Source organism: Colossoma macropomum, unplaced genomic scaffold (genome assembly GCF_904425465.1).
Source record: "Colossoma macropomum unplaced genomic scaffold, Colossoma_macropomum, whole genome shotgun sequence".
Lineage (NCBI taxonomy): Eukaryota > Metazoa > Chordata > Actinopteri > Characiformes > Serrasalmidae > Colossoma > Colossoma macropomum.
This window is the reverse complement of record NW_023494793.1, coordinates 35,770,005-35,796,195: the sequence shown is the minus strand read 5'-3', so window position 1 is coordinate 35,796,195 and position 26,191 is coordinate 35,770,005. Positions and strand designations below refer to the sequence as shown.

At 37.5% G+C, this 26,191-nt stretch overlaps 1 protein-coding gene across 1 annotated transcript in view; it reads right to left on the bottom strand.

Annotated features, from left to right (window-relative positions):
* Positions 1 to 2,347: 2,347 nt before the first annotated feature.
* traf1 (TNF receptor-associated factor 1) overlaps positions 2,348 to 26,191 on the bottom strand; it is a 28,215-nt gene continuing 4,371 nt past the window's right edge. Inside the window, exons 3-10 of the mRNA XM_036579385.1 lie at positions 24,952 to 25,050; positions 17,069 to 17,230; positions 14,946 to 15,005; positions 14,655 to 14,723; positions 10,554 to 10,979; positions 6,409 to 6,586; positions 5,909 to 6,057; positions 2,348 to 3,507 (exon numbers count right to left, since the gene is read on the bottom strand). Of these exons, the coding sequence (XP_036435278.1) occupies positions 3,289 to 3,507; positions 5,909 to 6,057; positions 6,409 to 6,586; positions 10,554 to 10,979; positions 14,655 to 14,723; positions 14,946 to 15,005; positions 17,069 to 17,230; positions 24,952 to 25,050 (1,362 nt within the window). The 3' untranslated portion in view covers positions 2,348 to 3,288. The remainder of the gene's footprint in view (positions 3,508 to 5,908; positions 6,058 to 6,408; positions 6,587 to 10,553; positions 10,980 to 14,654; positions 14,724 to 14,945; positions 15,006 to 17,068; positions 17,231 to 24,951; positions 25,051 to 26,191) is intronic.

The following is a 26,191-nucleotide window of genomic DNA, read 5'->3' as shown; positions in this document are numbered from 1 at the left end:
TTTCCAATCAGTTTCACCATTCTTAAAAATAGAAATAAAAAGGTTTCTGAATGGTTCCCGGTTTGGTTCTAGAAAAAAAAAATACATTGTTACTGAAGCTTTACGTTATGCAAAACGTTAAAATGGTTCTTCAGAATCACGTCTTATTTATGCCAATGGTTCTTTACGCAAAGGTTTTTTAGGGAACCAACAGTAGTTCCTCCATGACATCATTCCAAAAAACCCTCTCTGGCACATATTTTTAAGCATGCAGTCACATCATGGGTAGTATCCCAACACTGATACCAGCGCAGTAAGTAAAGGGGGAAAAAGCAGACATCAGTGAAGTATACCTACTTAAAAAAGATGGTCCTTCAAGGGTTCTTTAGTAAAGGCAATGGCTCTATTTAGAACCATTAGATCTATATAGGCCCATTTGCATGCTTAAAAGTTTCTTTGCATGGTTACTTTGCAAGATTGATGGAGAATGTGTTGCATATGATTCTATTTAGAACCTTTTTGAAACCCAAAAAGGGTTCTTCTATTACAATGTCAAGCAAGTAACAATAGAACCATTTTCAAAAAGGCTCTGTATAGAACTATATACAACACATTCTCCGTCAGTCTGAAGAAACATTTCACGATGCAAAAAAATATTTAAGCATGCAAAAGGTTCAATATAGAACTCTAAAAAGAATGATTGCCTTTACTAAAGAACCCTTGAAGAACCATCTTTACAAGACTGAATTAGCATGAAATAAACCGCCAAAGACCAAACTGGAGTTTAAGGGAATTTTAATGGTAAAATAGTCGTAAATCAGAAAAAATAAGTTTTCTTTGGGAACAATTTGCCTTAAATCTCTCCTCCAGGAATAATAAAAATACATTTTAGGCCAAAGCCTTATCTCAGAACTACTGTTAAACAATGTCTCAAGCATCAGGCATCATATTTATGACCATTTCATGTAATTACTGTCTGTGAGGGAGCTTTTAAAAGGCAGTACACTCTTCAGACATGTGGTTCCAACTGTGAACAATTCAATTCTCTCTAGAATGGAGCATTTTAAACCACTGAATGACTTTTTTACACTTTAATGATTAAATTATACAGAAATTTTACAAAATTGGTGGAATTCCCCTTCCAAATGATCTGCCATTAGAGCAGAGTATTCACTCTGTCTCAGTGTAGCTCCTATTTATCACAAATAAATTACTGAGGTAAAAGTAATATCAGGGGAACCTTGGAAGAGCGTAGTGGTACAGTTGTTAAGGCATCCGTGGTTTAAAGAGAATCTCCACTGATTTTTCAGGTTTAACTGATTTTGCATAATTAAATCATTTAGATGTTTTAAAATGGTTAATTGTAGAGAAATGTACTGAGATTTCTTTCTCTTCTTTTTTCTTAGAACACTGCATGTACCTCTGTGCCAAGAATGTATTTTTAAAAGTGTGTTTTAGGTCAAAACTTTCCCTCAAAAACTTTGTAAAACAATGTCTCAGGAACCAGGCAGTGTATTCATAACTGTTAAATGAAATATCTGTCTGTGAGGGGGCTATTAGATACATTAAACTCTTCAGATGTCTGGCTCACCACCACTAAAAAAACAATTCTGAGTCGGGTTCTCTAGAATGAGGTATTTCGCCTCAAACCACTCTATGTGACCAAGTTTAGATCTGAACGAAGAAATTATGCAGAAATGTAAAAAAAAATGGTGGAATTCCCCTTTAAGTCTGGAGGAGGAAATCAGCAAGATCTCTGCTATAATCCTGCTGTCTGTTGCCGTGGGCTTCTAAACAGCATTAAGGAATTCTTACAGACAGATTTTGGTGACACTTTATTTTGAGTAGTCCTTTTAGATTAAATAAACACTCAACAGACTCTCAGTAACATGTGAAAAACATATGAGGTTTAGGATTAGGGCCAGGGTGAGGGTTAGGATTAGGTTTTGGGTTGGGGTTAAGTTTAGGGTTAGGATTAGGGCCAGGGTGAGGGTTAGGATTAGGTTTTGGGTTGAGGTTAAGTTTAGGGTTAGGATTAGGGCCAGGGTTAGGGTGAGGGTTTGGTTTTGGGTAAGGTTAGGTGTATCTGGAAGTAACATATTAACAATACATCTACTTAATGTAAGTAATGTATCAACAGAGCATCTACAAGATATTTACTTCGGTGTATTCAGATGCTTCACTACTGCTACTTCACTGATATGCTGTTGATGTGTTACTGATAATCTGTTAAGAGTTTATTAATCATCTACAAAGGACCACTCCAAATAGTGTTACCCAAATTTTAAGTAACTAGCACAGGACACAAATTACTAAGTTGTCTCAACATTTGAAATACGCACACTGTAAGTGTAATATTTAAATTTCAGTCAAGTATGTAAAAAAAGTTCATTTGAATGTACAAATGCAGAATAGATTTTATTTACGTTGGACAAAGTTTTATTTTTTCAGCGCACAATTACTTGTTCTTTGCTACAATATTTATTTTTTTCAGCATCAAATACACATCAGATTTCATAAAAATAATAAAAAATAAATAAAAAACAATCTGCATCAATATTTTCAATATAAAAACGAATCAGTGATACATCATCGGAGCATCCCCCCTTTTTACAGTGTAAAACTACTATGGTCAATTTCAGTCCCGACTTCTTTACAGCAGAGCTGGCCAATGGCTGTTTTTTTTAGACGACTTTTATTCACCTTTTTTTTTTTAAACTTAAAATCACACTGTGTGGGCTAAATGAACACATAAAACACACCAGCACATTTCCAGCAGTTTTTATTAGTTAAAGTCTCAATATAAATATAATTATTTGCTTTTTAATTAGAACTTTAAATTCTCAAATGAAAAATCAGCTGCCTATTTAAATAACATGAATCAAGTGCTACATTGAAAGAAAGTGGCAACTGTCTATTTTGCACAATATATTATATAGTATTGCGTAATTTTTGCTATATTTGATCATAGGTGTAGCAGCACCTAACTCACTAGTTTGCCACACAACTGCAGCACAGATTGACCAAAATAAAAACAATAAATTGGCCAGTTCTGATCTTGGCAGATTCTTATTGCTCATCCTGAATAAAAAATAGCTTCCTTAAAGAAATAAGTAACCTGGCTACCTTAAAACATGGACCTCTAATACTGAGTTAACAGAACATCTATCTAACATTAACTTAATTATTTAAATTATATCAAAGTTTGAATGCAGCCAGGTTAAGTTCTTAGTTTATTACACCAAATCACAACAATATTTGTTACACTGCTAATCAGATCAGTCCCTTCCACCCAGCCATGCCCCCCATTTAGGCGGAGGAGTCGACCACACACTTGATAAAGAGTGTGTCGTCCTTGAGGTAGGCATGCTTGGGCGAGCGTAGCTTTGCCAGGGGACAGAAGAGAGGGCAGCCGCTGGCCACGTTCATCTCTGAGATGGGTCGGTGGAAAGACACGGAGGACAGATCAGGACGAAACGCGTCGATCACGTGCTCCCTTTGGTTCTGATCAATGAGGAAGAACGTCACCTGAGGAGAAGAGAACCAGGTCAAAGGAGACTCACCACAGCGACACTGCGAAAACTACAACAGGGAGGATAAGCAAAGGTGTTGCAGGCCTGCTACATCACTGCATCCGAAACTGCTGCAGTTAACATCAGAGATAAAGCTATAATGTATTTTGATTAGGACTGTTCAAGTAATTAATCCCCATTAATTGCATTATTTTTGCATTATCACGGTTTATTGCAATTGTCTTATTGTTCAAAGTTGACCCTTTTTGTTCATTAGATGTTTTTATTTTGTTATATCTATATGAGTGGAAAAAAAATAAAAAATAAGCTTCACCAGGAATTAGAGATTAACAGGAATAGCAGGAATATTTCACACACTCTTCCTTACAGTGATATTCCTGGGCTGTCTTGTTTAAAAAGACAGCCCAAGCATGTTTAAAATCTACCCACAAATTTTCAATGACAGCCAAGTCAGTGGTCTTTAAAGGTCAGCTTGCGATTCTTAAACTTCATGGTGGACTGTGAGGTGTGTTTTGGATCACTGTTTTGTTGTAGAAGCCTCGTTTTTAGCTTCAGTTTCTTGAAAGACTGTCCCGTTTGCTTTGTAGAATCCGTTCTTCCTACCCGTGCAATGCTTCCTGTGCTGCTGACTGCCATACAACTTCAAAGCATAACAGATCCACACCCTGCTTAACAGATTGCAAGGTGTTCTTTTCATCAAATGCTGCTCCTTTTTTCCAACATGTCTTCAGTGATTTTGGCCAAAGAGTTCAATTTTTACCACCAGTCCACAGTGACAGAATGATTAAAAAAAAAACCCTAAATATGCTCAAAATTTTTATTACACACTTCTATAACCTAAGAATAGCTCAGTCCGTTTGCACGGACGTCCCTGTAGTTACTAAATAATAAGCCTTAGTGTGTAATAAGCCTGGGATTTTAAGGGGAAGTTCTGAGACTACAGCTGAAGTGATGTTGAAACTTTTGCATATGCCGCCATTACTGTTTTATCAAATATGAACTAACTGTGCAATTACATTTGCAAAAAATAATAATAATAATAATAAAATTACACATTTTGTTAAATAGCTTCCTGCACAGTGTTTACATCAACAATTGCGGTAGGGCTGCCCAAACTTTTGCATACAGTTACAATTAATACAATAAATTTTGATGATGCAAAAACACTGAATATTTTACCTGAACCTAAACATGAAAATCACAAGATTATTTTCACGGCGAATGCAATTTCCCATTTTCATCAACAACGTCCAATGAGAACAGTGGTTCACTCCTCCACGACTGTAGCCTCTTACTCTCATTCTCCTTCATACAGCTTGTGGATTCTTCTCACGGTGGAGGCTCTCCAGAAGAACTGTATTTTTCCACATTGGTGTTGATTTTGTTAGTTTGCTAGTCCCCATGAGCGTCGGCAATGGCAACAGTGACAAGGAAAAACTCCTTAAGAGTACGAGAAGGAAACCTTGAGAGGAACCAGGACTCAAAAGGGGAACCCATCCTCCTCTGGTTGATACCGGATAGCATACAATAACACGAAAGCAACATGAGCAGAGAATAAGGTCTGACTATTAGTATAAGATATGGAAAAGGGGAAAAGCAGGAGAAGCAATGGCTATGATTAAATAGTTTGAGTCTGTGTGTAGCAGTGTGGTCAGGAGACCTCAGGAGCTGCTCGTGGATCTGCCCTTAGGTCACGAGCACTGTCCAGCATAGTCTTCTGAAGGTGCTGAAAGCCATTTAAAACTGTATTTGAATGAAAGGACTACAATTGTAGATTCTTTCATTGCAACATACCACATGCTGGGCTTCCATATGAAGTCTTCTGTTGTGGTTTTCGGCCTTGTAGAGAGGCTTCTCTGGATTCCCAGAATCTTTTGATGATGCTTTGCACAGCACAGGGTGAAATACTTTCAATGAAATACTTTCATTGAGGAATGTTGGTCCTTTTAAATGTTGGCAACATTTTTGGCAAAGTGGTGAGCCTTGATGCTTCGCTCATAAAGTACTAGGCATTTCCTGGACGCCCCTTTTATATCTTAGCATGAATGCATCACCTGTTTAGGATGTTTTCTGATCATTTCACAGTGTTCTTGGTCTTACATTTTTAGAACATGTTGTAGGCATTAATTTCAGAATGAGTGCATATTTAACAATGAAGCTGACAGGCTGACAATCTTGCCTTTGTACTGTTTTCATTTAAATACAGGTCGAAATGTATTTTATAAATCATTATTTTCTCTTTTTGGAATTGAGGTTTTGTAATCAGAAAACTAACAGTGTAATTTATTATGTAATTACACAGTGTAGCAGAAGGACAGGTATTACTGTATGGAACAGGTTATATACAGACATTGTGTACAGTTTTCTTAGTAGCACTCATTCACTCAGTGTCCTACCTTGTGCTTAAAGGGCCATGAAAGAAGTGGGTCATACTCTCCTTTCATAATGACAAAGAAAAGAGAGATGTGTGTCCCTTTCCCCACTCCGTCTCCATACATGTACAGCCGCATGCACACTTTGAATCCGTACCTGGATGTATAGAAGGCTGAAAAAAAAACAGAGCAATAAATCACAACTCATATTTATTTTTTCTGCACAATACTTTCATTCATTTCAGTAAAAAACAAGTGGTTAAAGATTTACATGCATACATTAAATATTTCTCTCCCTCTGTTATGGCTATTTTCAAAAAACATATGCATCGTTTATCCACATTAACACAACATATTAAACACAGTTGATACAAAAAGTTACTAAACTGAAAGACAAAACTGTGCTGATGTGATGTATTTTATTCATGTACAAATCTGAAATAAATTCCAGGCGTCACTTTTTTTTCAGAGTGAGCTGCAGAGCGCTGAGAGCAGTGCAGCAGATTGGCGCTACGTGTGTGTACCTGGAGAGTATTGACTGCTCCTCTGCCCTGTGCCTGCCTCTCTCAGCTTCTGACTGACATCACAGATCCTCCAGAGGAAGGTGCCGTCATAGGAGACGTCCTGCTGCGCGCTGATGCTCTGCTGTAATGAGGCGATGTGCATGTCTTTCCTGATCAGTCTCTGCTGCTGCTCCGCTACCTGAAAAAGACCGGCAAAAGGCCTCGTTTATTAAGACCATCACAGAGGGCGGTTATGTATCCTGATACAGCAGCAAAGGTGGCCTTGAGATGCAGTGAAACAGAACGGCGTGTTCTCTGAGCTGCCGTTCTGTCTGTATGCGCTGAAAACATCACTGTAATATTCCCTGTAAAATTCATAGCTCTACCTTATTTTGAATGTGATTAGTATAGTTTCAGCGGTGCTGCTGTAACTCTCAGCTTCAGGATTAAAAAGCTTTTACCCAATCTATCTATCTGTCTGTCTGTGTGTCTGTCTGTCTGAGAGTCTGTTATATACTTATCTTTCTTCCTACACATCCACTTTTCTCTCTGTATCTGTCTCCTCTATCTACCTACCTATCTAGCTATCTATGTATCTATGTATCTATCTGTCTGTTTGTCTGTCCATCTGTCTTTTTTCTCTCTGAACGTCTGATGGTCTGTCCAGCCACTCCTCTCTCTCTCTCTCTCTATATATATATATACACATATATATATATATCTATATCTATATATATCTATATATATCTATATATATATATATATATATATATATATATATATATATATATATATGCGTGTATTTATCCACCCACTCCTCTATCTGCCTGCCTGCCTGTGTGTATATATATGTGTATATATATATATATATATATATATATATATATAGACATATAGATATATATAGATATAGACATATAGATATATATAGATATAGATAGATACATAGATAGAGATATATAGATATATATAGATATATATACCCACCCACTCCTCCATCTATCTGTCTATCTATCTATCTATCTATCTATGACCTTATATAACCTTAAATTAATCCACTTTCTTTCTTATCACGAAATCTCAAATCCTTAAATGAATAACAGACACAATTATGCAAAACAACTCTTCCTGAGAGGAATAACAAGCTGCTGAACGAAGTGATAATGAGGTGTCTTTATCACCTGACTGCTTTGAGCCCCAGGAGGAGATATAAACTCACACTCTCCTGCTATCGTATTGATTGGAGTCACAAATAAAGAATATGCCAGTTTATTCTATAAGAGACAGCATGAAGAAATGAACCACCTAGTTTGACCTGAGGAAACCTGATTCATGGATAAACATACAAATGATCTGTGACATATTCCTCTATGGTAAGTAAGATGATCTCCAACACGTGAACTTTCTAATTTGCTATATCCTGAATTCAGAAGCACGTGGATCTCATTTACTGAGCTTCCACACTAAAATCCACTAAGGATCTATAAACATGATGGCATGAAGAAGCTGTTCGTCAACTGGAAGAAAAAAACTAATGAATTTAGAAGATTTAGTTACTGTGCCTTTAAAACTGATATATGTAAATGACCTCTTCTCCATTTGGCTGATCTGTATTGTACCTCATTTAAAAAGAAGTCCAGGCTAAAATATTCATTATACCTTGTATGTAAATGGAAAGAGCTAAAAGCTGCAGGCTGACAAGGAGGGTACGTGTGAAGTATATGTGAGTGTGCTGATTTTTGTGACATCACAAAACAATGAATTCAATATGGGCTGTTTTGCAGCTTAATCTCCTTATACGGACTGTATGAAGTGGGTAGGGAATGGTACGGTGGTTTAGAAGTCAATGGGCTGTCACTGAAGCAACTTACCCATTGACCTCTATTATAAGTGTGCTTTATGTCAATGGGTTTTCCTTTCTGAGTAATAAGAAATAACTCTGAGACAAACCAAGCAGCAGACATAGCTCTCCTTTCTGGCCCTGTATGACATTACGAATGCAGCTACATTGCAGAGCCAAAATCCATCCGACAAGACTGACAGGATATTTGAAGATATTTCATATAAATATCAAGGATGTTTACAGAGAAATGCTTTACTGGCACTGCAGCAGAGGAGAGATGGGTTACACACTGCAGAGTCTACCCACTGCAAAGAAGCTGGTTATCATTCAGCCTGCGTATCGAACAACAACTTCATATGACTGCATCGGAAAACAGCACACTGTTTGCAACCGGTATGAGGAGAATAAAATCTCTTAATACTTCATGAAGAACGCTGTGCTGATCGTAAATGTGAAGCACTTAAGTAACAGTTATAATGGACTTTCATCAAATAACAAGGCACTCACTGTTTTATGGCATTCTTTAGGAGTCTCTTATCACATTAGGCTGTGATTGAGGTAAAAAAAAAAACTTTAAGTGCACAAAGTAAACACACTGCATTCACTACTCATCAAACAAGTTGCACCAATTAGAAAGTCCATATCGCGGAAAGCCAAGTGTTCCTTGTTTTTTTCTGAATGTTTGATGTAAGTAGTTTTTAAAGTTCCACTCATTACTCAGTCCATACAGTCCATATATGCAGTCAATATACAAGTTCATTATGCTTGTGATGTCATAACCATGAACATATTTAAATATGACTGTTCATTCTGCCTAAAGCAGTTTAGCACATGGGCTTAATCTTTTTTAAAAAGTGTGGAAACATGGACGAGGACCAGGCCAGAAAAAAATGAATATGCATGTGCTTGCACGCCCGCACGCCCACACACTCACAAACACACACTTACCATCAGAACATATGCAGAGGTTTGAACACCCTTGATCAAATCATGCTTTTTGTTGATTTTGTAGGTGAAAATAAGTGAACACGTCCTCTACAGAGAACACACTCAAATATGGCAATTCTGCAAATTGTAGAGCACAATTTCTATTTATTTTCTGAGTTTAACAAATTAATAAAACATAAATGATAAAATGTGCCGTGACTTTTGCACAGGCCATAATTTATGCTTTATTTTCCCCCAGTATGTAAAATTCTGCAAATAAACAGTAATTGTGTATTAAAATGTGTAGAAGTGTGTTCTCTGTAGGGGATGTGTTAACAGCTTTAATTTCAGCTGTATACTGCTATTAAATTGAAATTTATAACTTCTTCCTCTATGTTAACAGCTGGATTTTCTCATTATGTAGCTCAGTGAACCATGTTCAAAGGGTTTTTGTCATATTTTTAGGCAGTGCACTGCACAGTCACCAGTGCGTCACACATCACATTGCTGGTGAGGGAGTGACGTTTTTAGATGAACATGTTGCCGAGTTGCTGTCCCACTTCACCGTCACCCACCAAACACCCGCGGGTGCCAATGCAGGAATCAGTTCTGCTAGGACTCGTTCCTGCATTGTCAACACTTTTTCTAAAAATCTGCTTTGATCACTGTCTTTTCCATCATGCATTTCTCCTTTATCTATCAGTCAACAATAAACCAATCACTTCATCCAAGCCTAAATTTTCTTATTTGCAGATTTTTAGGCTTTGTTTTCCCGAATTGCAGTTTTTTCCTTCTAGGCTTTTTTTAAGCACATTTTCTAAATTTGCAAATAAGAGGTGGATAGAAAAACCTCTACTGGTAGGAACAAAATCAGGCATTTCAAAAAGTGATGAGGTCATTCATAAATTATGCCTATGATTAAGCCCCTCCCATTCACGCTGAAGTGATAAGGGATGTTGTGCCAGCAGTCTGTAATAGACATTGGACAGGGTGATGTGAAGAAAAGAATTAAACGTTGGGTTTTTTTTCTCACTGTCAGGAAGCAAATATCTCATATCTCAGCTTCAAAGGAGCCACACATCTGAAAGGAACAGCTGATATTTATAGTTTTCCAACTATTCCAACTTTTCTGAGGATTTCTGTACAAGCCTGGAATGTTGTTCAGCCTGGAATGCTTTTTGACTGAGACCCAATAAAGGGCAGCCAATTAAAACAAATTGCTTACACATATGAGTCTCAAAGGAACAGCAACAAAAGGCCTGTTTACCTCTAAGATATAAAGAGAGGTGGAAAAACAAAAATAAATTTCTACCAAAAAACAATGCAAAAATAATCAACATTAATTTTAGCTCAACTGTTACTTTGCTGTAAAAATATGAGCTTGAAGTGGACCTACCACGGTCTCTAAGTGCTGCACGACCTGCATGGTGTTGTGATTGTCTCTTTCCAGTGCCACCACGGTCAGCTGGGTCTTCTCCACCTCTCGGTTAAGTGCTGAAATGATGTTCTCCATGATCTGCAGTCTCTGCTGCAGGGCATGCAGCTGCTGGCCCACCTCCAGCTCAGCCTGGTCATCATGCAGGCTCAAGGCCTTGTCACTGGCCCCCGCGTCCCCGCCGTCTGTCTCCAGATCTCCGTTAGTCTGAGGGCTGAGGGGGGCCACGGTCTGGCCCTGAAGGAGCAGGTCCAGGGCCGGGTACTGCACACTCCTCTCAGGCGGAGAGGGCACGGACGACTGTAGGCCCCTGATGGCCTCCAAGAGGAGCTGCAGATGACCAGCGGTGTTGCAGCTCTCATGTTCATGCACCTTTTCTGTGTTTCCCTGGGAGACCATGAAGAACAGTGATGGTCAGTGTTACTGTGCAAATCAACATTAGACAACGGTTAGCTCTGGCTCTGAAATCTCACTGGCTGAGTCACATTTGTAGTCACTGTAAAATAATGGAATGCACAAATGGTCCACTTTACAAAAAGACTACACTCTTAAAGTGTTTCTGAATAGTTCAACATTAATTTATTAATGGTTATTAATGATTAGGTTATTAACATCATTAATAAGCAGTTCTAAGACATAAATAAAATGCAACAATGACCTGCTGCTTGCCAAATAGTGAGCCCACATTCATCTACAGTTAAACCTCTGATCTTGCTGGTTACTTATCTTACTTTGTCTTCTCCATTAGTCAGCATTAAACCTGCCAGCTTCATCAGATATTCATATTCATCAGATATAACCATTAATAAACTCATTTCGAACCATTCAAAAACCATTTATAATGGTAGTCTTACTGTATAGTGGTACCCATAAATGTTTAATAAGTCATTTAATTTTTGAGTAATAATAACCACAACAAAAAACTCATTCACCCGTGAGCGAGTCCTCAATGAATGGGCGTGAACGGAGCTCAACGGCTAAAAAAAAAAAGTTATACTAGTTTCTAATTACTTGTCCAGAACGTTTCCTTAAATTTAGAAAATAGAAGTTTGTATTTCACTAGAAAAGCAAAAAAAACTTACCTGTATGTTTCTTTTTTCTACAGCAGGTTTCGGGCAGTAAAACACTGGCATTACTGCTACTGAGTACTGATTGGTTGGCGAGCAGAGCAGCTCATTGGCTGTTCGTGCTCACAGACGCCAGGAACGTACATCAAGCGCCGTTTTAAATTTCTATAACTCGAGTTTAAAAGCGTTTAAAAATATAACAGCGGTGTTAAAATGTTTTATGCTGTTCTGTGTTCAGGAAATGAATGTATTCTTTTACATTAAAAATGCTTAAGCATTTACAAACTAGGATTTTGCTCAAATGCTCCATCTTAACCCATTCATTTTGGACTCGCTCGGGAGCGCCCTCCTCTCTAATTCTCCTCTCTACAAGTTCTCTGACATAAGCATTGATATTGATGCTGTCTTTCACATTAGAGCTCATGGTTGCTCCTGTAGTTGGTTCGTTTATTCTGTTCACAGCTCTGCTGTAGATCCTGCGCTAAACCCTTTAGCAGAATATGCTGTTACCAAGCGTCTACGTCTTCGAGCCTCACTGGTTAAAAGAAAATTTATAACTTTACTGTTTAATGTCTCCATTTGTTTCTTCGTCATCTTCCTGCACTGTTTAACCCTTAGAGAAGAGTCACATATATTTCAAACGCAAATGTTTAATTACTAAAAGTAATCACACTTTTTTTCACAAACAAACAAGTTTCCACATGTGATCACATGCTTTTTGCAATGTGAACACAATTCTAAATGTGATCACTTATTTTTTTCACATAATCACACATTTTTAACACATTTCTAACATGTGAAATGTGCGAAAAACCACATGCCTTTTACTCACATTTGAAATTCATGTGACTTTTCTGTAAGGGTAATTAAAAAAATCCATTAATTTGAAGGTGTCAGTGTGTTAAGAGTCGCATTAGGCTTTTTTATCTGTGAAACTGTCTTGATGTGACAAGACAAAAAAAACATTAAACTGTAATTATGGACTAAGAACACTGTTCTTGTGCCATTTTCTCTGCATAGCAGCACGTCAGTGTCACACTCACTCACACCACAGCTCACAAAGCAGCTCACCGCTGCGACTGGACAGGATATTCAGAGAACAGAGCAGAACTATAATGCATGCATGATGAAAGGGAGAAAAAACACAATACGGTCTACTTATTGATTTCATAGCTGTCATCAATGATTATTGATACATTTATAAGTGTTCCCAGCCCTAATCAACAGCAAGCTGTGGTTGCCAGGCAACATAATGGTCTGCACTTTATGGTCCGCTTGCCTGCACTTTAAATTATTTAACTATTTGAATGCTGCTATAAGACCACAATCTTTCTGTACAGGTTACAGTTGATAATGTTTGTATTAGCTCCTTCATCACTCACATGCTGCGTTACACCAATCTATGCGAATATGTGTACGTGTGTATATACACACATATGATGTCCATTTGTATGTTCTGTTGTCACGTATAGTATTGTTGTGTGTATTTATTGTTCTGTATATTTATTGTCTGGTCTATTCACTGTATCTGCTGTGTATCTGGGCTCTGTGTAGTCCTGGATAATGTGTTGCTGTTGTGTGTTGCACCATTGGGCCTGAAGAACGACATTTCATTCTAATGTATATAGGTTATATTGAGGAGTTTTTAATATATTGTTACATTAATATAGAATTCTGCTGATGTGTGCAGTCATATATGCATATATCATGTATTTCACAACAGCTTTAAATGTGGCTCGGCCAACCTGAAACTACAGGGTGATTCAAAAAGATTTATCTGATTTCAAAGCACCATATTTTTACAACCGTGAGGCCCCTAGGAACCAATCACATACCAACTGAAAGAGGGGGTCATAGAGTTTCTGACTGTCACTGGAAGATGGCTCCCTTCAGTCTGTGAGGAGACGGAGACCCCTGAGCAGAAAGCGCTTTGCGTTCTCCACTTCAATAAGAGTGAATCTGTCATAACTGTGCAACGTGAATTACATAATAAACTTCATGCTCACTTAAACCATTTACAGTTCACTGCATTGTTCTGTAATGATTTACAAGTGAAAAAAATCATTTTGAAATCAGATGAATCTTTTTGAATCACCCTGTATAATACTCAAAATACACCCGTGACTGAATTCTAATATTGAATATTAAAACGTCAAGTTATTATGTTGCTTGGCAACCACAAACTACTGTTAAAGAACTGCAGTGTTTGGGGAAAGAATTGTTTTGGGGAAATTAGTAATATTTAATTTATTAAACACAATATTTTTGTTATATTTTATTTTGCCATCATATTTTCATGCATGGTTTACTGCTTTATTATTGCTTTTTGGATTATATATTTTTTCCTTGTATTCTATTTGTTCCAGATGAGTCTGCATAATAGGTAACTTCATTTTTTCCTTATCAAATGCCATTATCTTTTTATAGGAAATATTTTTGTATTTTATTTGTTTATATTTGATCTATTTTAATCTTCCTGCAAAGCATATTTCATAAATGTGCCAGGTGATTAAATTAATTGTTACAATTATAAATAACGGTCTCAGTTTATTTGGATAGTCCACTATAGTCTCCTATAGATTATCTACAGATGTTCAAATTGTTAACAAACTATCTGCTGAACCTCAGTTGATTCTAAACAGTGGTGTGGTTAGGGTTAGGATTTGGACCAGGATTAGGTTGAGAACCAGGGTGAGGGTTGGGTTTAGGTTTTGGTTTGAGTTAGGGTTAGGATTAGAGCAGGTTTAGAGTTAAAGAAAACTACAGTCAATTTAGGAGATATTTAGTTAAATGTAACTTGAAAGTACATTAAGTATCTACAAAGCATCTAAAGTGGTCTTTGCAAATAAAGTGTTACCATAATAACTGAATATGAAATATGAAAGCCTTTTCTCCGCCATATAAATAAAACTAATTTCTCAAGTTGCTCAAATCAGTATTAATCAGCACTAATGTCTTGGTCATGATACTTAACACTACTGTATTAAAGAGTTACCTTAAATGTGCATCCGACCTCAAAGAAGACGCATGGCTCTTTCCGCTTAGAGCTCGCCTGCTTATTATCCTGTAAAAAAAGGAAAAGAAAAAGATAAATGTGCTGCACTCGCAACCCTGAACACACACATGCACAGAGAAACACACATACACACAAATAGAAATGTTATATCTGAAACCCATTAAAAACATTATCCCCTTTCAGTAGAAAACAAAAACAACTGCTTTATCTTGTCCGGCCAGGTTTAGTAACACTATTTTTAAAAGTATATATATTTATTTTTTATTTTACCTTTTGTCGTTTCTCTGCTTTTGCAGGCTTCTTGTCATTTCCGTTGCAACATGAATGCTTCTGTATGGAAAAAGGACTTATTTACAGATAAAAATACACAAAAATATAAATAAAATGTTTCACCTTTTAACATTATATTAGCAGTACAGCAGCAGAGACACACTGAACGTTATTTAAGGTCTCATCTATCTCTGAGTCTAATCTGCTCTAATTTTTATCAGTGTGTATCTTAATATAAAGTGTATGAGATCGTTTTGCAGCGATAACCCCACAGCAATTTGAAGATGCTTTCAGAGATTTTAGTCACTCTAGAAGACTAGAAGCCCCTTTATGTGTGGATTAGACCACAGTGCTGAAGTCCTGAGGTTTTAAACAGTTTTAAACAGTTTTCTCTCTCTCTTCCTCGCCGCTCTAATCCGTGTCCCTGAGCGCCGGTGCAGTGGGCATGGTGGGAGATGGAATAGGGGTCTGGACTGCACACTGGGGACTCTATGGCTTAAACAAAACCACAGGGGGTTTCACCAAGGGCAAACTGACCCCCAAACTCTCTCAGGCTAGTGGGGAAAGAGTGACCCAATACCTAGAGCGCTATGAAGCCTGAGAATAGCTGTGTGTCCAAAACACTGCAGAACATATCAGTTCATCATTTCATGATACATATTTCGTCCCAAGGAGCATTAGCATATATGTTATATACAGCTATATACATATTTATATATAAATATGTTTCCGCCACTGGGGCCCATGGCGTCAAGGACCTCCCTGCCATCCCCCACCGCCTATACGGTGTGTATATATATATATATATATATATATATATATATATACAGTCGTATGCAAAACCTTTTGATTTTACAAGCAAAAGCAAGTGCAAGTGAACACAGGGAACAAGGAACTTAAATACTGCATTTCTCAGCGAACGTTAGTGTAACATATTTAACATATTGGAAATAAAATGTAAAATGTGAAATTTTGCCACAGTTTATGATTTTTTCCAACATGTTCAATTCAGCAAATAAACAGTAATTGGGGATTAACGTGTACAGAGTTGTGCTCTATGTAGAGGATCTGTACAACTGTATATTTTAAAAGCTATTATTTCATTGGGCAGTAAGTGTTTATTTGCTCAGAGAAAAAAAATATATTACAATAAATGCAAATAACATTAATACAACGTGCAGTGATTTTACGTATGTCAGTGTATTTAACCCTTTTTCAAACCTCTCCTCACAGCAGCCCCGTATTATTTGTAAATACCACTAACATCCAATACCTGGTTTAGCTAAATCAATCCTTCATTATGTTAAATAAAGGGAAAAAGAGTGCTGGAGATGGAATTTAACAGATCTGTGTGATGGCTGGGGTCATGCAGGAGAAATCTTGAACTTTATTTCCTTACATACTTCTATAACCTAAGAATAGCTCAGCCAGTTTGTATTGAAGTCCCTGTAGTTACTAAATAATAAGCCTTGTATGTAATTTAATTAGCCTGGGATTTTAAGGGGTTAAGGTGCACCCATTGGTGGCACAGGTGTCAACTGCATGCACATAGCTTGTATAATCTCCATTAAAAGCACTGCCAATAGCATTGGACACTCTGGACCAGCCACTCATGAGCCAAAGGTCACCATGCCCAATGCCAAACATCAGGTAAAGGGGTATAAAGCCCCCTAGCACTGGGCTGTGGAGCAGTAGAACTGTGTTCTCTGTAGTAATGGAGCTCCATTCAATACCTTTCGACTGGATCAGTTGTGATTCAGAACTAATGATCCAAAATCAGTACCTGACCTAACTAATGCTCTCGAGGCCAATCGCGATCAAATCCTCACAGCAATGTTCCAACATCTAGTGTAAAGCCTTGTCAGAAGAGTAGAGGCTGTTTCTGCAGCAAACTCAGTATTAATACCTTTTTACTTGCAGTTTCTGAAGCAAAAAGATAGTATTTTGGAAAAACCTCTTTATTTAAACTAAACATCAGTAAACATGTCATGTTGTGTTGGTTGCTGGCAAACAGACTTAATTGTAAAACATTTTATTTTTGGCCTGTTGTGAACACATATAATCCAACAACTCCAACTACACTACATGGTTTATTATGTAATTGCTTTGTATTGCCCTCTTACCTGCAGTTCTGCAGGGGTCAGTGCACAGGAGCACGTTTGGCACATGCTCTTGTTGTTGGGACAGCCTTTGTCCAGGTGCATGGCCAGAGTCCTCCTCAGCACCATCAGGCCACAGCCAACATTGCAGGGGATCAGGGCATATTCACACTGACTCTGGTGGTCCTAGGACAGTTTTAAAAGTTCCATCAGTACATTTCAGTTTTTACATGTTTACATGCAGTGTTAAAACGGCAAGGCCACTTCTTTTGTTTTGTTCCACACACTGAAAACATTTGGGCTTGAGATCAAAAGATGACCATAAGACGACAAATCAGAATTTCAGCTTTTATTACCTGATATTTACATTTAAATGTGTTAAACAAGTGCACATTTGGTGGAAGACCACCAAATAACATAACACTTAATATGTGGTTGCATATTCCATGCTTGCAATAACTGCATCAGGCCAAGACACTACCTCCACCATGCTTGACCAATGAGTTTGTATGCTTTGGATCACCCACTGACGTCACCAAACTGTTGCATTATTTTGCAATGCTTTTCCAGGCTTTTCCAGCAGCTTCTTTCAATTGTTGCTTTTTGTAGGGTTTCTCTTTCCAAGCTCCTCCTCAGGAGGTGAAATGCAGGCTCAGTTGGATTGAAGTCTGGTGATTGACTTGGCCAGTCTAAAGTCCTTTGTTGTGTTGGCAGAGTGTTTTGGGTCACTGTCTTGCAATTTCCTCCTGATTAGATTGGATGCATTTCTCTGTAAACTGGCAGACAGAGTGGTTCTGTAGACTTCTGAATTCATTCTGCTGCAACCATCATGAGTTACATCATCATTAATGACAAGTGAGCCCATTACAGCCATGCAAGCCTAAGCCATGACACACTGCAAAAAATGGTATCGTCAAGTACAATTATCTTAAATATTGTCAATAAATCTAACATTTCTCCTGTTGAGATTGTTGCCTTTTTATTAAAAAAAGTTCATAAAATTTTTTTGCACTACCTCCACCATGCTTGACCAATGAGTCTGTATGTCCTGGATTTATTCCTCCACACTTTGGCCTTTTCATCACTTTGGTACAGGTTAATCTTGGTCTCATCAGTCCATAAAACCCTCCAAAGCTTTTGTGGCTCATCTCTTTGTGAAAATTTCTTTGTGAAATCCAATCTGGCCTTCGATCTCACCGCTGATGAGTGGTTTGCATCTTGCGGTATGGTCTTTATATTTCTGCTCTTGAAGTCTTCTTCGAACAGTGGACTTTGATCCTTCACTCCTGCCCTGTAAAGGCTGTTGTTGATGTCACTGACTGTTGTTATTGGGTTTTTATTCACAGCTCTCATAGTATTTCTGTCATCAATTGCTCTTGGCCGACCTGTTCGATGTCTGGTTGTTAGTACACCAGTGGTTTCTTTCTTTTTCAGACCATTCCTGAAATTGTTGTATTGGCTATGCCCAATACTTGTGCAATAGTTCTGATCGATTTTCCCTCTTTTCTCAGCCTCAAAATGGCTTGCTTTTCTCCTGTAGACAGCTCTCTCTCCAGCCTTCATGTTGGTTTATCATTTTTAACAACAAATGCGGTCAGAAGCCCAGGGCTCAAACCAAGATTAGACATTCAGAACTTATTAACTGTTTAAACAATCAGTCTTAACAGGGCACATCTGGGCAGCAAGAAACACCTGTCAGCCACGTGTTCCAATAATTTTGCTCATGTGAAAATGGGTGGGTTCAAACAAAAGGTGCCCAGGTGTTTGGACACTGCAGTCTTACATTTCTTTAACACTTGCCTAATAATCAGTGTTTCAGTACTATGTACACCGATCAGGCAGAACATTATGACTCCCTCCTTGTTTCTACGCTCATTGTCCATTTTATCAGCTCCACTCACTACATAGGTGCACTTTGTAGTTCTACAATTACTTTGTTAGCCCCCTTTTACTCTGTTCTTCAGTGGACAGGACCCCCACGGACCCTCACAGAGCAGATACTATTTGGGTGGTGGATCATTCTCAGCACTGCAGTAACACTGATGTCGTGGTGGTGTGTTAGTGTGTGTTGCGCTGGTCTGAGTGGATCAGACACAGCAGTGCTGCTGGAGTTTTTAAACACCTCAGTGTCACTGCTGGACTGAGAATAGTCCACCAACCAACAATATCCAGCCAACAGCGTCCTGTGGGCGGCGTCCTGTGACCACTGATGAAGGACTAGAGGATGACTAACACAAACTGTGCAGCAGCAGATGAGCTATCATCTCTGACTTTACATCTACAAGGTGGACTGACAAGGTAGGAGTGGACAGTGAGTGGACACAGTGTTTAAAAACTCCAGCAGCACTGCTGTGTCTGATCCACTCGTACCAGCACAATACACACTAACACACCACCACGTCAGTGTTACTGCAGTGCTGAGAATGATCCACCACCCAAATAGTAGCTGCTCTGTGAGGGTCCATGGAGGTCCTGACCACTGAAGAACAGGGTAAAAGGGGGCTAACAAAGTATGCAGACAAACAGATGGACTACAGTCTGTAACTGTAGAACTACAAAGTGTGAGTTAAAAAAAAGGACAAAAAAGTCAGCTCATGTAAGTTCATAAGCTCAAGAATCGAATACTGTGTTTTTGTGCTGTTATCAATTTAATATACGTCAAACAAAATTTACAAAGCACTGCTTTGTGTTTTTATTAGCATTTCACATATTGTCCCAATTCTTTTGGAATGAGATTTATACTATGTTGTCTCCTAAAACTGAATGCATATGCTTTCTCTTATCCTTTTGCTCAGCTCCCTCAGGCAGCAGTGAAAGAAACCAAAATAACTTTATTAGTCAGACATCACCGGGGTCAGGAACTAAGAACTCTCAAAAAATACACACCTACAAACACTGAGAGCTGTGAAAGAAATTGGAAGAGCCAGTCCACAACACTAGTCCACACTGGGGACTGTAATGCAGGGGGTTTAACACATTTATTGGACCCCTTATATTGCCACCTATGCAATTCTAGATCCATGGCACTTTATAATGTACTATAATAAACGATTAGCCTACATTAAAGCCTCAACTTCGATGAGACGGCAATAGTGAGTAAACAAGCAAATGACACTGTTTTTTTTATTCACTGAGAGCAATTTTAATTTGAAGGATCATTAGCGTTTCTGTTCTGGGAGTCATATGATCTGTTGAAAACCACACTGAGAAAGAGTTTAGTAGCAAGCATAGCAACCACAGTAGAGCTGTAAGAGAAATGGTGAACTTTTCCAAAATAACCAGTAATATTTATTCGGCAGTTTGACTGAGGTTGATATAGCAATTGCCCTACTTTGGAATAGCCTTAGTGGCCACATTGTATAAATACCGACCACACAATCCAGCTCATATATCCAAATCTCAGTCCGGCAGTCTACTGCAGATGTAATTTGGGGCACCAGACAATTAAAAATGCATAGCAAAAGGGCTGGTGTGTTTCTACAGCCCCAAATGGCCCATTACATATTACATCACATCAGAAACATCACAGAGAGAGCAGACATCCTGTCCAGGTAAGGTACTTTTTAGGACCAACAGTTTAGGGGAAACTCCGTCACCAATTCATCAACATGTGGTCATGTCAGAGAACTCCATGATCACAGCAACAGTCCAACATTAACTCAGCAGATGTGCTTGTGTCATTAACAGCCAGTTTACAGTGCCAGTATACAGTGTGTTCAGGGTGTATCAATACAATGTGTATCAAAATTTTATATTTTACTGACAAAATTATTTCAATATCGCTTAGTATATTAAAATAAAACAAATTTCAACCTTTTTCATTTACAGCATTTAGCAGACGCACTTAACCAGAGCTCAACAGCTCAGTAGTCAGATTTATCAGCGTCAGTGAGCGCGTTCACATGCACGTAATAATCCGATAACTGCAGAAAATCAGATTTTGTCAGTAATCCAATCAACACGTTTACATGCACTTGAGTAATCAGATAATGTGAAACTCTGGGCCTACCCAAACAGCACATAATATGTCTAACAAGGAGCGATTTGGGATGCAGCCATGTGTACACAATACCCCACTGGACATATCGGCCCCATTTGGGTGCAGAAGCCAAATGTTCATAATTACACATTGTACACTAGGTAGAGAGCAGGTAGCAGTTCGAGATTAAGCTTGTGAGCCATTGTGGTCAGTAAAAGTACCCACTTCCTGTGACTCATTTCTGGTTTAAGCAACACCCACTTTCGTTTTGTACATAAAAGAATGCATCAAATAAAGTCTCATTTGAGACTCAGTATCAAAGTCAAGGTATTGCTGTTGATACTGGTATCGACTGGTATTAAAAGGTACTCAGTCCTAACCACAACCACCAGAGTCTCTATTGTCTATTGTTTGTTAGCAATGTGATGAAAAACATGCCTTTTCTATTCACAGTGGTACTGTTTGTTCAAAAGCTTCAACCGGTGTCACTATCCAAACTGGGTCCTATGCCTGATTTGCAGCTGATTTGACCACTGTTTTCACTTTTGTACACTACATTCCTTTTTAAAATAATTTCCAGTCCATACCCTGTTAGAAATAAAGGTTTTGTGCAGGTACATTTTTCATTCATCAAAGGACAAACAATGTAAATGTTCCCTCAAAGGTACAACAGTGGTTTTAAAGCCCAACTGTGCACCTTAAATAGGTGGAATAGGGGAAAAGTACATATTTATGTCTTTTCATAATCTAATGTTTTAAAATAGAGCAATGAAATAAAAATCCTGTAGACGAGACAGGGTGTGTGGAGTCAATACAACTTAGAAAATATAATTTCAGTGGATTATGGTACAGTTATGTTCCCTGAATGAAGGTACTGAGATGTGCCCTTGAGGGTACCACCCCAGTGACAAGAGGGGTACTGCCCTAGTGATTGTTTGTTCTGGGAGTGTACTGCAAATATATATCATAGCATTAATCACAACATATTTTTAGATTTTCTTGTTTCTTTAAAAAACGAGTTTCCATTATAATATGTATTGTGCAACATAGTGTAAAGGTGATGTGGGACAAATAACACTTTGATATTAATAACCTTAATAACATTGCAACATCTTACAAAGAGTCCACAGAGTCTACGCTGTACTTTAAAATAAATTAAAATTACAAAAACTATTCTCTAGTTAGAGCTAGCTCAAAAAGTCAGGTTAGTCTTAAAGACACATTCTACCGATTTCTCAAGATTTCTTCATGATTCAATCATAAGGATGTAAACAAAGTCATTCAGAGTGGTTTAGTGAGAGATGCTCCATTCTAGGGAAATGAGTCAGAATTGCTCACAGTGGTGGTGATTGGAACCAGACGTCTGAAGATTTTAACGTCTCTAAAGATTTCCTCACAGAAGGTTTTTAGAAGATTTTTTTAATCCGTTCGTGGCAGAAAGATGTTTGCATTTAGATTTATCACTATTTTATCATCATCAACATTACTTATAAAAGCACAGAAGATAAGTGAAGGTTCACTGGTGGTTTTGGATAATAAATAAAATGGCTACATTAGTGTGGTAGATACTGCGACCCCTGATTCCTATCACCTGTAAAGAAGATCCGTCGGTGAGTTTCTCTACAATGCATTGATTCACACTAAAACAGTCTGGATGACTTTGTCAACAACAGAATTATGTCGGAATTTTGAAAAATCAGTGGAATGCCCCTTTAAGTCTTCCGAACTGCTTATGTTTTTTGTTATATTTTGCCTCCTCGCAACTTAGTCACTGCTAACTCACACTTCAGTCCCCACAACACACTACAAAACAACTCAAGTAAAAGTGAAAGTATCATTGCCGAAAACAACTTACATAGACAAACGTACCAGGAAAAACTAGTTACTGAGTAATTTACAGCACAGGAACTTATCAGTCAGGAACTGAAGCCTGTTATTTCTACTCTTGTTCTTCTATTTTGAGATGATTTAGATCTAAAATAAAATTATACTGTTCAACAGTCAGAGCTGTATAGCGCAAATGTTGTCATCAATAGCAGAAATAAGAACTAAATGATAATGACTGAAATGTAACTGAGCAGAAAGAAAATTCTGTCCCTAAAAGCATCTGTGAGTAGATGTAAAAGTATTATGAATTAAAAATACTCAAAAACGTGTTTTCACAGTTTTTCTTAAAGGGCCCATATCATGCTAAACAGAATTTTTTGTCTTTTTTTGAAGTACAATAGTTTGATTTAATATATAAACACTGCTAAAGCATCTAAATACATTGTTCACTCCCCAGTCATACTGTTCATATAAGGACACTAAGCTGCAAAAACAGCCTACTTGAAAATCACTGTTTCAGTGACGTCACAAAAACCAACAAATTTACCCACATCCATCTATTCAGCCTACAGCTCTGCTCATTCACACTGAAGCTGTAAGGAGTGTTTCAGCCTGGCACAAATCAGGACAGCAATCAAAACAGAGCTCATTTACAGATATCGGTCTTAAAGGCACAGTAACAAAGAAAGGCTGTTTAATTGTAAGATATAAAGAGAGTTTGTAAAGCAGTCATGTAAAACTTAATTATGCCTGTTTTTAGGACAAAAACTGATAGAAATGTCAGAAGTGGACATCAGAAAAATAAAATTAAAAGAAATGGGTCATTTGCCATTTGGAGTGGGAATTCAGGTGGATACATTTAAAAAAAAATCTATTTCTTTCATCCTAAAACTAAATAATCTTAATATGTCCATTAACATCTCCTATTATCATATATGCAAAAAGGAGAGCTTAATTCCAAACATGTTTTACACGTCATTGGTATTATCTGAATATGGTGTAACACCGGTGACTGTGACTCCAGTGACATTCTGGTTAAAAGTGAGGATTGTGTAAACTGGCTGACTCATTGGTCGTCAGGTGACCTTGCGCAACTATTTAAAATCAGTAATAAAAGTGATATATTTGCCATTATTCTGACAAAATTTTCATTTTTAATTACCCAGCCATTAAAGCACACAACACCAGTGGCACATAGAAGTTATGTGCTGCCTGATAAACAAAATTATTGATAAATGAATGAAATAAAGTGAGCAATTCTGGACTCGCCTTCTCAGGCCTTGAGGTTCTTCCTCTCTGGTGAGCCTCGACCCAAAGAAGCAGTTTAACAGAGCTGAAAATACTATGGTAAAATGTAATATAAGAGTCCTGATAACACCAGTGACCAAAATCTCTGTGACAAATGAATTTTTAAAATACAATACATTTTTTTTAAATGTATAATGATATAAAAAGTAAACATGAATCTGTTTAGAATAAAAGTTAAACCTCTTAAAAATATTGTTTTATATTAAAAATGTTTTTTCAACTGATGAGCTGTTTTACATACAGAGCAACTATGAAACATAATGAAAAAGAGAATCATAAGGGAAAAGTATTATTTAATTGTACGTCAACTGTGTAAATGTACATACCGACTTCTGGAGCTGTGCCTGATATTTTAAGCATCTTTTTATGCCCTGAAACCTTTGTGACATGGTTTCCCACTCCAAATGGAGAATGACCCAAATATGTAGGATATAGGTCCTTTAACTACATGGAATTGAGTGAATCACCTTGAGTTACCGCCCACCTCTGCGTGTGATTATTGTTAATAAATTAAATAATGAATTAAATATTGGTGTATTTTATCATATTGTATTTTGCTGTTGTTTTATAAAAGCAATAAGCACAAAAACTGGGCAGCAAAACAGGTAGTGATCACAGTAATACTATAGGCTAGGAATGCTAAATTATTATAGTCAACATGGCCTTAAACACCTTCGACTCTGCCTTTAATCGTGATCAGTCATTAACGCTTTTCAAAATGTCCCTTGTTTTTGTGCTGGAAAGCGGTTTAGGCGTGACTCTGTGGTTTCCACTTGTGATGGAAGGAAAGTACCTCAAAGTCCTTGAGGGTGCTCCTCCAGGGACAGCCTTGGTTCACACAGTGCACCCTCAGCTCCTGAATCTCTTTATTGATGGCCATGTCGTTGAAGAACTGCAGTGAAAAAGAGGGGAAATTATGAACACTTTCCTGTCAAAGACTGTGAGTCATGACATTATTGGTGTGATCAAATCTGCTTTCATCTATGGTGCTAGACCAAAGGTCAGGCTAGTGTTTTGGGGTCTAAGAACTCAACAGCTTCTTCACCTGCTGGCTCTTCTACACTCACCTTCCTTTAACTGGAATGTGAGTCATAACCTTCATGGTTCATACAGTTCACTGAAATAAGTCATGCATGGACTTTGCTTGAGTCAGCTTCCACGTGAATGAAATACATCACATCAACACAAAAACTAATATGAATAAAAATGTGTTGATATATTTTATGCATGTGGAGATCACGTACATATGAATTAATGTGTTACACAGTAAATGAGAAGCAGTCAGGGAAAATCAACGGCAATAAACAAAATGTAAAGTATAAATATATATATTAGGGATGCACTGATATGGTAACTGTGAGCCGATGCCCATGTTGGATACATAGGCACTACATGTACCTACCATGTACTAGCACTGCAGAGAAATATTTATTTGTGTCAGAAGAAGCTCTTTACAAACAACCATATGTAATAAACACACACACACACACACACACACACACACACACACATATATATATATATATATATATATATATATATATGTTGTCCAAAATGATAGCTTTACAGGAGAAGGAAAAAACATACTTTACTTTTAATGTAAGTCAGTGGAACCAGAATTTTTTCAAAGACATTTCTGGTCATTTCTTTTGGTCCATTCATCATGAAACAGGCATTTTCAAATTATGCCAAAAAAGGTATTATATATAAATATATATCTGTCACCATATTACACACACATACATATATATATATATATATATATATATATATATATATATATATATATACACACACACACACACACACACACACATATATGTGGCTCATATCATGGTAAACAGAATTTTTCACTTCTGTCTGATGTCTGATCATTATTTCTGATCATCATCTGACATCGCTTATTTATTAATACTATCATACACATTGGTTTATTACACACATGGCTACATTCTGACTGTGTTTCAATGGTTACTATGGTGACAAACATCTTTGATTTGAACTTATAGAAAACAGGTCAGCAGGCTAGCCAA